Below are 12,747 nucleotides of genomic sequence, written 5' to 3'. Positions count from 1 at the left end.
CCATTTATCAAACGACGGCAAAACAAATTTCAGACTGATTGATAGGTTAGGTTGGATTTGGCAGCTATTCGAATAAGACGTGTTTCGTGATTGCCGCTAAGATGGAAAAGGAGAAGTATCGTTCGGTAATTCGCTCTTTGTTTTTGGATGGGGAAAAAATGCGAGGACATAAAAGCAAAGTTGGATGCTGTCTATGGGGACGCTTCGCCATCTATGACAGCAGTTAGATATTGGTTCAACGAATTTAAACTTGGGCGAACTTTCGTTTTTGATGAGGAGCGACCAAGACGTCCGGCAGACCTGGTTACCGAGGAAATCATTCACAAAGTCAACAAGATGATTTTCGTTGATCGACAAACGAAAGTGCGCGAAGTAACAGAGGCCATAGGTGTCTCGATCGGAACGGCAATTAATATTTTACATGATAAGTTGGCGATGAAAACTTGTCGGCCCGATGGGTGCCGCGATTGCTCACAGTGGGCAACAAACGGATGCTGCTGTTAACTTCGAAGCAGTATTTGGTGCAATTTAAGTGAGATCCGAAAGAATTTTTGCGTCGAGTTGTTACCGTTGATGAAACTCGTCATTACACAGCAGAAACTAGGCAACAATCAAAACAAGGAATTTCTCCCGCTGAATCTGCTCCAAAGAAGGTGAAGACAGTAGGGCCATCGACCGGAAAGGTCATGGCGACGACTGTTTCTTGTTCCCTAACATGAAAAAATGGCTCGTGTGAAAAAAATTTAGTTCAAACGACGAAGTCATCGCTGAGACAGAGGTGTATTTTGGAGAGTTCGACAAATCCTATTTTTTGGAAGGGTTAAAACAATTACCGGAGCTTTGGGAAAAGTGTATCTTTCTAAAAAGGGACTATGCCCCCTTGACAATGAAAAAATTGTGCCATCATTTCTAACACTGGTACTTATTGAACCTCCCTCGTATGTGAATATATCCTCAAATTCAACAATGAAACGGCGACCGAAACCAAAAGTATATTGACGGTTGACAACAACAAAAATCCAACGTAAAACTACATAATACCGCTTTCTTCCTCGTTTATAAATAGTAATTCGCTGAGTTTGTTCAGTAATAATTTCACTGCGAAACGAAACGGTCAACGTTGTGCTGTGTCCTGTGGCGTGGACACACCGTTGGCAGGGCTGGCTCCTTTGTTGAGCCCCAGGCGCAGTTGTTCATATATAAAGCGGTTGCTTTAATGGTCGTGACGCTGATAGCTAATTGTGTACCTCAACCCGTGTAAGTAAATTGATTGCCCATAATTTTTGATTTTTACATACTAGACACTTGTTTTCGATTCACAACAGAGAATTTAAATAGCAGCGACATAAATTGTACTTGTACAAGTGCACTACAAATGATGAGTGTATTTCAGAGCTAGCGACAAGACAATTACACAATTACACGTTAAATGATATCCTACCTGTGTGCATGTACTAGAAAGATAGTAGCACGTCCGCACGTCGTTCTACGCCGCAAGCAGTGCGATATACTTTAGTACGAATACCGAAAATTCTAGCGCGAAATTGTACCCATTGTTGTAGCCTCATGAAAATCAATATCAGAAACGAATGCTTAACGGAAGAGTACTTCACTGCTGCCGGTGCGACAATAGCGTCATGGCTTTCCATGCTACACACACATGTGCATATGTCCTTACATACATACATATATAGGTATAGGTATGCACTTAAAACGTAGTACAACAAAATTGGTAAGCTGTAGAGCAAAAATTGGAAGCTATTTTCTAGTCTACCAGTTGCGTGAGTGGCTGTAAACTAGTGTAACGCCGTTACAAAATGTGATAACTGCTATTCTATTCATGATGAGTTAAGTCACAATTGTCTTCGATGTCTAGCAAAAAATGTAGCCGTGGGGTTTTAGCCAGAACGCACCCAAACTGGTACAAAATGAATGTTCGAAGGTGCAATCGCCAGCCCCTTGCAGTCCGCTTTACTGCAGGTTTTGTGAGTATCCTCGTTTCATTAATCGTTCCTCTGAACATATTCCATGCAATGGCACAGTCGCACAGGTGGTACTCAGTGCTAAGCCACTCTAGAAGGTCTAAACCATTGCAACTCGGATATTGCATTAACTGAGCCGGCGTAAGCTAAGTTGCACTCAGCAGAATTGTGTCAACGTTCGCAATCCCATTGGTTTCTATAAGTATTTGGGCTCATGGTGTTTCCAGTACACAAGTTTCGTTTTTAATAGTTTTTTTTTTTTTTTTGACAACTGTCACAGTTATATGGCATGGGGTCTTTCTTGACAGATGTTAAAAATAAAATAAAAATTAGAAAAAGTAAATAATTCAAAAACGCTACGAAAATTGTGGATTTGAACCCTTCGCAAGATATATTTTCAGTCGCTATAAAGAATACATTTTTTTGTTTTTTGTAAAAACTGTATTTGGGACAAAAGTGTTATTTTCATTTTTTTTATGTTTTATTCAATGTTGATTTTTTTGATTTTATTTACCAGGTATATACCTATGAAATGAGACTTTCAGCTATTAGTCCACAGATGTCGCTAGGAGTATTTTTAAACCTTCCCAAATGTCTTCTTTTTTTTTGGTCTGTCACCTGTCAACAATATTCAGTTCCTTGTTTGTTACGTTTCATACAACAATGCATTTTTGTCGCTCTCAAAAATGTCGAATTTCGTGCCTTCAAACTACGATTTGCGGACATCGTTGATTTTCTGTTATCAATTGAAGAAAAACTATTCTCAAGCTCATCAAATGCTTATAGAAGCTTATGGTGGACATGCTCTAAGTAGAGCACAGTTCTTCAGGTGGTTTGAAAAAATCCGAAGTGGTGATTTTAGCGGGGAGAACGAGGACCGTGGCCGGCCACCGAAAAAGTTTGAGGACGCCGAATTGCAAGCACTTGGAAGATGGGTGCCGCCTCATGAACTGACTGAAAGGCAGCAAGAGAACCGAAAAACCACTTGTGAAATGCTGCTCTCCCTGTTCAAAAGGAAGTCTTTTTTTCATCGAATCGTTACGAATCCCAAGCGTAAACGATCGTATGGTCCGCAAGGCAATGCTGTGTGTTTTCTGGGATTAGCGTGGTATGATTTCTATAAGTATTAATTATTAAAACCAGGTGAAACAGTTGACGGCGCAAGTTACCAACGACAATTGGCCGATTTGAACAGCGCTAAACACCGAAAACGCCCAGAATATGCCGATCGGCGTTACAAAGTAATTTTTCTTGATGACAATGCACCGCCACATCGAACAAGAGCGAGCCGGGAGTTGGTGGAGACGTACGATTGGAAACCGCTGGTGCATGCGGCTTACTCACCAGACTTGGCGCCTTCCGATTGTCATTTGTTTGCATTGATGGACCACACACTTTCCGAGCAGCGCTTCAATTCTCACGAAGAAGCCAAAAATTGGTTTGCGGCCAAAGACGCACTATTTTTTTCGAGCGGCATCCACAAATTGCCTGAGAGATGGGAAAAATGTGTTGCTAGCGATGGCTATTATTTTGAAGATTAAATTTGTAACCATTTTTTGTTAATAAACGTTTGAAATTGAAAAAAAAGTCTCAGTCTTTGAGAGTAAAGGGTTTTTTTAAATGAAATATTCTTCTCGTTCTTTATTCTTCTTTTTATAATGTTTTAAATTTTATAATATACTATGGAATATACGTTTTAGAATAATTTTGTTTTGGAAAAGTTTTAATTTTTGTGTTGAAAATGTTTGAAAACTGTTGTTTTATTTGTGCTAAAGTGTTTTTGTTTGTGAAATGTTTTTGTTTTGTTGGTGAAATGTTTTTGTTTTTGGGGCAAAAGTGTTATTTAATTTTTTTTTTGATAAATGTGTTACTTCTTTTTTTTTTTGGCAAATGTGTAATTTAATTTTTTTTTTTTTGACAAATATGTTATTTAATTTTTTGTGTTTTTGTTTTGAAAAAGTTTTATTTGTATTGTAGTATTGTATTTAATTATTATTTTTGTTTTTGAATTTTTATTATTTTTTCTTTTTTTTGCAAGTTTTATTTTGTTTTTTGTAGTTTGTGTTTAGAAGTTGTCAGAAAGTTGCTTGTTTTTTTGTTTTTTTAATTTTTTTTGCTTTTTTTATTTTATTTTTTTTTTTTTGTAATGTTTTGTTTTTTTCATCTTTTCATTTTTTTTTTTTTTGTTTTTGAAAGGTTAGGTTAGGTTAGCCTGGTTGGCAATAAGCCACGCATAGACCTTTTGGTCCCTAGCGACACCAGATGGAGTTTTGTTTTGAAAAATTTTATTTATAGTTTTGGGGGAAATTTTTGTTTGTGATTTTTGAAAAACGCCCCTCAGATTGTAGATATTATTTTTTTTTTCATTAATATAGTAGGAAGACTATGCTTAGTAATCCCTGAAAGTTTCATAGTGAGATTCCCTAAATTTTCGAAATGTATTCAAATGCATGCTGAGAACCAATGAGTTATATTTGCGAAATATTTATTTTTTACAAGCAAAGGAACTATTTTATATACGTGAAGAATCATTCAAGATTAATTTTCAAATCATCAAGGCACATAAACATTTATCCTCCATTGGTTACTCTTCAATTTTTTTTTTAATATTGTAATTCTGATAATTAGATGATGTAGCTCACTTCGGATATGATTCACTGTAGATCTAATCGACAGTAATATTTATGAAGCGTTTAGAATTTTTAATTGTCGCTTGTATAGAAAACGAAAAATCCGCCTATGCACTGTTGAACAAGCAGCACTTACTACACCCTTAATTTAATTTACTGCTATTCAACTTCAACAAACGTTTTCCACAAACTTTTATTTTCTAATTGAATTACTACGCTGTGTTAGAACTAGCATGCAAACGAGCTGCCATTATTGTTAAAAGACTGGCTGGCAAAACTTTTGAATTCATAATGTGGAAAACTGCATTGCCAGGTGTTGCTGGACGGGCACAAAGGCAAGAAGAAGTTAGCACCTAGCACCGCTTGTGCAACATTAGCATACAAAATTACAGACGTAGCACTCATTAAGTGCAAAAGGCAATATTTAATGTGATAATGAGCAGCGGCGACCGGCGACCAAGGCACTTAGGCAGCGCGTGGGTTGAGATGTTTTGCTTTGAATAGTTTTCGTATTTCCCAGGAGTATGAATAGTTTTCCTATTTCCTGTGCTTGAAGTGTGTTTGTTTTTACTTGCTTTTGAATGTTGGCAGTCTACAAAAGTGTTGCCGTTGACATCCACATCCTGCAGTAGGGAGTGTTGATGTGCAAACTTTCGCCCACACAACTTTCGTCCTGTTGACATTCCAAAGGCGCACTGCAATGTTCTATCGATTGAATTCTCATATGCATTAAAATAATAGACACTGTGTGGTGAGATAAAAAAAATTATTATTAATCATTGCTACATTTAAGAAAAGCAGAAGTTGTCTTTTTTGCGACTTTACAGTTAATAATTAAAGAGATTTCTGAAAAATCTCCCCTATCTAGAGACGCATATTTGATCTCTTGCACATTTAACTTCCACAGTTGCCAGTTCTTTGAATGAAAGTAGTGCTTAAAATATAATATAAATTTTCCAACTGTTGCAATGAGAATTTCATATTTCAATTTGACATAGTAATAATAATAATAATTGGCACTTACACCCTTTATTGGGTGTTTGACCGAGCTCTTCATGTGATTTGTGGCATGCATCTTGATGTTGTTTCCCAAATGGGGGGGACCAACAGTTTTATGCCGACTCCGGCAGATATTTTTATGAGGAGCTTTTTCATGACAGAAATACACTCGGCGGTTTGCCATTGCCTGCCGAGGCACGACCGCTATTAGAAAAGTGTTTTTTTTCTTAATTTTTGGTGTTTCACCGAGATTCGAACCTACGTTCTCTCTGTGAATTCCGAATGGTAGTCACGCATCAACCCATTCGGCTACGGCGGTCGCCAAGATTGCCCGACTTAATATCTTTCCTCTATTTTCTGTGAGGCTTTTCCAAAGTTAGACTGTATGTGAATAAACCAGGGATAATTGAAGCTTTAAGAAATAAGAATCGATGCAAAATTAGCTAGACAGAACCACAATTATGCCTAAGTAAGTGTCATCGAAAATTTCTCCAAAATAATCGACAAAAATAAACGGCATCTGAAAGAGAGATCTGCATGCAATCTTATACCAACTATGTAAATAATTTGATAATGAAGTCCTACTAATTTAAATAAGAAACTCGAACCCGAATGGTTCTGTATAATCATTGATGTTGATCATTTCTGATACAGACTTGTCTTTTAACATATGGGCTGAAAAGTCCCGGGCCTAGCGGTTAAAATTGCATGATGTTCATTAGTTCTTGAGTTATTGTGATGCTACTTTTGTTATTTTCAAAAAAATGGATCGTGTTTTAATTTTACACTGCTTCTTGATGGGCTGATGGGAAAAATACAATTGAAGCAAAGCATAGTCTTGAAAAGCGTTTTCAGGGCTATGTTCTATCAGAAACAACAAAAACTATGGTTTGCTGACTTCAAACGTGGTCTTAGAGACACCGATGATGCACAACGCAGTGGACATCCAAATGAGGCGGAGGCGGTAACACCAGAAAACATCCAAAAATCCATAAAATAGTTTTAAATTATCAAAAAATGAAGTTGTGTGAGTTAGCTGACATCGTAAAGATATCAAAAGATCGTGTTGGCTTCATACTGTATGAGCATTTGACTTTGAAAAAGCACTAGCACTGTTGGCCAAAAACAAGCCAATCAAAGCAATGGCAAAAGAGGTATTGAAATGTTAGAGCGGCATTGGAATGATTGCATTGTTCTTGATGGAAATTACGTTGATGAAAAATTTAATTTGAACAAAAAAAACTTGTTTCCTTTGTTAGGCCCGGAACTTTTCAGCCCATGTGTTAGGCACTAATATCGAATAAACTCTTGTGAATTTTTGCATTTCACGTAAATATTTACCGTTAACATAGAGATTTTCTCATATTTTCTTGGCTTGTATAGAATTTGGCTGAATTCGGGGAAAGTAAGATGCATTCTTAATACTTTTTAATAAATATATTATATGTGTAGAATTTGGCCTGAGATGATTAGCAATTGAACAGAGCAATGAATTACACTGGCCAACAAAATTGCAGCTTTTGTCTGATGATTGAGGTTTATCACTTGATGTTTACTCATTTGACGTTGCTGATTCTAAATATACCCGCAAATAATTTATGACAGCTCTTTTTTACGAGATATAGCTTTTGTTAATAATTCATTGCCTTTTGTTTGCTGAAAAATTATAAAAAAAGGTTTTATTATTATAAGTTGACATGGCATCGTCAAGACGAGTTTGTGTAAGTGATCCGAATCAATTTTGTTTCATTTGCGGAGAGTATATGTTTAAAGAATACCGATTAGATGTGACACCGTTCGTAATTGAGGCTTCCAAAAATTACTTTGGTCAACATATGCGTTGAGCTTCTACGTTTGTGGACAAATAAGAAAAGGAATAGATTTAGTTACGAAAGTGCTATGGTCTGGAAGGAACCCGTGAACCACCACGACGAATGTTATTTTTGTTTGGTTAACATAACTGGCATTAAACGGAAAAATTGAGCCAAATGGGAATATCTTTGCATAATACGGTCGGCGTATACACGAGTTTTAATCCCTAAGATATCACTTGAACCTCAAGCTGGTCCATCACAGGAGATGCCTATGCATTTAAAGGCGAATACTGATTGAAGGGATAGTGAATTTGAATGTGACCTGAAAACGTCAAGGTCATTCAACCAACGAGCTTATCAGAGATTTGGATCTATCAAAGTCTGCTTCTAAACTTTTGGCTTCTTGGCTAAAAGAAAGAAACTAGTAACAAAGGAAACTAAAATTTCTTATTACCGCACAAGAGAACAAAATCTTCTGAAATATTTTGTATTTTGTAAAGATATGTACCTGGTTTAATGGCTACAATGGCATTACAAAATTACGTTTCTAATGAGTGGTGTTTATTCATAGACTCATCAAAACGGAGTCTAAAATGCTCTCTTTTGCGGAGTCTAAAATGCTCTTTTTGCACATATATAACTAGGACTTATAAAAGAATTTGTAAAAGGTGTTGACAAATACGGGGATTGCTTACCTTTTCTATCAGAAAAGTTTCTAAAACTAAATGCAGAAAAGATAAAAGAGGGAATTTTTGATGGTCCACAGATATGATCTTTAACAAAAGCCTCAAATTTTACAAATGTTATGACAGAGATCGAGAATGAGTTTGTTTGGCTTGTTCAAAATTTTTTGGGGAATAAAAAAAATCTAAGAAATAATGAGTCACTTTCAAAGTCTTGGAGGGAATATAAGCAACAAGTTACTCTTTCTTCATAACCACCTTTACTTTTTTCCTGCCAATTTTGAGGATCTAAGTGAAGAACAAGAAGAGCGGTTCCACCAGGACTTTCGTACGATGGAGGAACGCTATTAAGGCTACTGGAACGCACACATAATAGCTGACTATAGTTAGAGCATTCAGAACAGCTCTCTGCCTTCAGCTTGAAAAGAAAAATCAAATAAAAGAAAGTTAAAAACTAAATAAAATATGATTATCTTCAGATATTAGGGTTTTTTTATAAAAAGACGTGTTTGTCATATTTTATTAACAAGAGCTGATACTGAAATTTCAGTTGCATATTTGAAATCCTCATACAAAATTGGACTCAGATCATGTATTATAGCCCAATCATCAGACATGCTGTTGCGCAGTGTTATTAGTTGCTTCCGATTCGCGAACCACCTAACGAGTAGTGAATAAAACAAAAAAATTTCCTTGAATCCATCACTGCATATAATTTGATATTTCCGTTGCTTTTCGAAATCATCCCGCCTGAGAGTATAAAAATTGGTTTGATCCTGTCGTAGAATGATCAAACGTCAAGCGTTCTACTCCTCAACATATGTCGCTCAAACTGTTATGTAATTCCATTGCTTTTCAAAGAATTCCGCCTGGAAGTGTGCCAAATATAATACAAAAAATATTCCTCTATACACTTGGAAGCACTGGCCGAAGTATGTCGCTTGTGAGCTAAGCGGGTAAAAACAAAGACGCTTGAACATCGCTCAACGGCTGTTGCTTTCGCATGTTTATTTCATTATAAAGGGGAAGGTATGCCATTAATAGTGGAAAATAACATAAGGGAAATGACCACCACGACCACGCTTATAGGACAATATGCTTTTCATGAAACTTTCCATAACCGAATTGCAAAGTGGCTGCCTTATGTCCTCGATAGCCTCACGAATTCCATCTTTGAGGTCTTGAATCGACTCTGGGCTGTTGGCGTAGACTTTCTCTTTCACGTGGCTCCAAAGAAAAAAATCACAAGGTGTTAAATCGCAAGATCTCGGTGGCCAATTGTGATAACCTCTTCGAGAGATAGCACGGTCCGGAAACTTTTCTCCTAAAATATCAATGGTTTCGTTGCTTGTGTGGCACGTAGCGTCGCCTTGTTGAAAATAAACGTTGTCCAGATCAATACCATCCAATTACGGCCATAAAAAATCGTTAATCATCTCTCGATAGCGCAATCCATTCACCTGTAACACCTGTTATTGGAAAATCCTTTAGTTAGGAATAGTATTAATAAGCCGGGCATACAAACTTAATTGCATTTACAATCACTCTTATTTGGATCTTCTTCTGTAGAACGATGACCCTACGCTCTACCCGGAGTTAAAGGATATTGTATATACACATGCCCCAAAAAGTCTGCGTTCACCCTACAATAACTTTTTAGTGAATGAAACACACAACCTGATTTTATAATTTTTATAAATTTGTATATATTTACCTATATGTTTATTATATGTTTAAGTTTCAAAAACAAAAGTAAATTTCAAGATTCCTCACATAAGTTTTTAGATAACGGTGAATAATGGCTGTGACAAGTAAATAAAGCGACCATAAAGTCTGCGTTCAGTCTTAAAGTCTAATACAAAAACATGATATGCTATATGCAAAAATTAAATCTAATATTTAGTTGGATATCCACGTTGCTTCAGGACTTCACTCAGCCTATTTAGCATTGAACTTACTAGTTTCTCTGTTTCCTCTGCTGTTATCTTCCTCCATTCTGCCTGCATGACACTCCGCAAAACCTCTTTACTAGTAATCACTTGCTGACAAATTTTTTTTTTCCAATAGATCCCACAGATGCTCGATGGAGTTAAGATCTGGGGACTGTGGCGGTGTTTTAAGCTGTTTTGGGGCGTTGTATGTACAAGAGCCAAAGCTTAACGATCTCGGCTGTGTGCTTCGGGTCGTTATCTTGTTGAAACCAAAATGTTCTTGATAAGTCGAGATTTTCTGCACTTTGCTTTAAATTCCGTTTTTAAACAATTTGACGGCCTTTTATTCCGAATATACAAAATTTACTTTCGTCTGAAAATATTACTTTTTTCCAGAACTCGGCGGGCTTATTTATGTACTCATTAGCAAACTGAATGCGTTTACGTCTGTTCACAAGAGAAATGAAAGGCTTTCTTCGGGCGACTCTACCATGGTATCCAGCTTGACGTAGAACTTTTCTGGCAGTTTCAGCGCAAATATTTTTTTTAAATGTTTGATTTTTGTTTTCAACTAATTTTGAGGATGTAATCCGGGGGTTAACCTTTAAGTTGATTAAAGAACGCTCTTCCCGGGTCGATAATTTTTTCGGACGCCCAGACCCGGGCTTAGATGTAAAAATTCCAGTTTGCCGAAAATTTGTTACAACTCGCTGAATAGAGGAATACGTTCTCCCAATAGATTTTCCAATATTTCGGAAACTTTTTCCGTCTTTCCACATTTTCATAATTATTTTCTTCTCAGAAACGCTTATTTCTTTTCCATTTCCTTCCATGTTCTTTGATTATCTCCAGTTATAAATAAAATGTTCAACTAAGCTTTGTTAACATTCAGTCGAAGTAATGCGCAATCAAAAATGAATATAAACAAGGAAAAATAAATTAACGGTATCATTAAAATAAACAGACTGAACGCAGACTTTTTGGTGCCGCATTTACATACTGCTGAAATTATTTTCCCGTTATCTAAAAAGTGAAATAAAGAATCTTGTTTTTTTTTTGTTTTGCCCTTAAAAGCTGGGAATGTAGTGAATAAACAAATTGTAAAGATTTCAATTTAATCATAATATTCTATTTTGTTTTTAATAAATGTAAGAAGGCTATTCGGGTGAAAGCAGACTTTGTGGGGCATGTGTATACTACAGAAAATGGCAATAGTTTTACCACGCTTTTTCACGGCAGAAAGGCGCATGGATGTGCGTATTACGAAATAAATTTAAAATAAATTTTTTACGTACAAAAAATAAAAGAAAACAGTACATCACTTCCGAATTGCTAGCCAAACACCTTGCATAAGTAAACTCAGCTAATACTGAATTGTAAAAAATTTACTATTAGTACTCGTATTTATGAGTAACTCTCTCACTCGTTAACAATATTCCCATGATGTAAGTAAAGTTAATTGCGCAAATTTTCTCTCAAGTGTGATTTATCGCGGTTGTCAAAACAAATTTTGTTTTAGCTAATTTTGTTCTATTATTTTTGTAAGCAAAATGCGGGATGCTTATTCTGTCTAATTGAAAGCAAAATTCAATAGCATTTAATTTCGCCTTCACCAGCAATCAGTAGATTCTTATGACTCTTGGGCCCAATGAATGATGAACTTAACACGTATTTGAATTTGTTATTTCGTTTTCAATTCTGTGCATTTTCTTTACTTATTATATAACTTTATCATAATATTCTTAAATTTAAAATATATTTCTTTTTTTTTTTTTGCAGGTTCAATTATGTTCCATGTGAGACGGCGTCCAGCGGACTCTCAACCTCGACGGCGCAAGAAAAAACCATTAGGTGCCTCAAATGGAGCAAATAGCATATCCAGCGATCGAGAAGGCGCAGTTTTGGTGGAAGTAACACATAGCGGCGATGGGGGTCGTCGCATTAAATTGGGCAATGACCCTATAGAGGTAAGTTAAGCGAGGGTGCAAGCATATACCTAACAAACAGAATGAATCTAAGAGAATTTTTTAATATTTATATCCGGTATATTTTAATAGGTTGGTTCCGCAAACACGAACACCCTGCAGCTGTTTGGACCATCAATTCAAGCGCGTCATTGCCTGATTTCATTGCTGGAAGGTGTTTGCACTGTGACTCCATTACATGCTGATGCGCTCACCTTCGTCAATGGTCACCACATAACCCAACCTACTATTTTGCATGTGAGTACACGTTTGCTTGGAATTGATTCAAGCCACCTTGAAGTATCGCATTTAACAACTGGTTATGTATTTGTGCGAACGGCTAAGAGCTGGTGACAATGCAATGCTTTTTGCCCTGTTGGCATTTTATAGCTGTTGTTGTTGCTGTTATTTTTTTATGAGGAGCGTTTTGAGGTTTGCCATTGCCTGCCAAGGGGCGACCACTATTGGAACAATTTTTGTCTGTCATTTTGCTGTTTCATGCACGGAGATTCGAACCTATGCACTCCCGAATGGTAGTCACGTACCAACTAATTCAGCTACGACGGTCGTCAATGCGTGGAACAACATCAAGACGCACGCCACAAATAGGAGGAGGAGCTCTGTCAAACACCTAATATTATATTTATTTTCATTGTTGCTGTTGTAGTAGTTCATCAAACTCTGTCACCGATCGTCACCGTCAATCTCATCTAACGGTAGGCCCAGAAAACTTGCTGTTTCGAC

General features: G+C 36.6%; 1 protein-coding gene across 1 annotated transcript in view; it reads left to right on the top strand.

Moving 5' to 3' along the window:
* LOC129236227 (afadin) overlaps positions 1-12,747 on the top strand; it is a 125,117-nt gene that overhangs the window by 75,372 nt on the left and 36,998 nt on the right. The window contains exons 7-8 of the mRNA XM_054870485.1: positions 11,819-12,006; positions 12,097-12,261. Coding sequence (XP_054726460.1) covers positions 11,819-12,006; positions 12,097-12,261 — 353 coding nt within the window. The remainder of the gene's footprint in view (positions 1-11,818; positions 12,007-12,096; positions 12,262-12,747) is intronic.

Source organism: Anastrepha obliqua, chromosome 1 (assembly GCF_027943255.1).
Source record: "Anastrepha obliqua isolate idAnaObli1 chromosome 1, idAnaObli1_1.0, whole genome shotgun sequence".
NCBI lineage: Eukaryota > Metazoa > Arthropoda > Insecta > Diptera > Tephritidae > Anastrepha > Anastrepha obliqua.
This window is presented reverse-complemented; position numbering and strand designations above follow the sequence as displayed.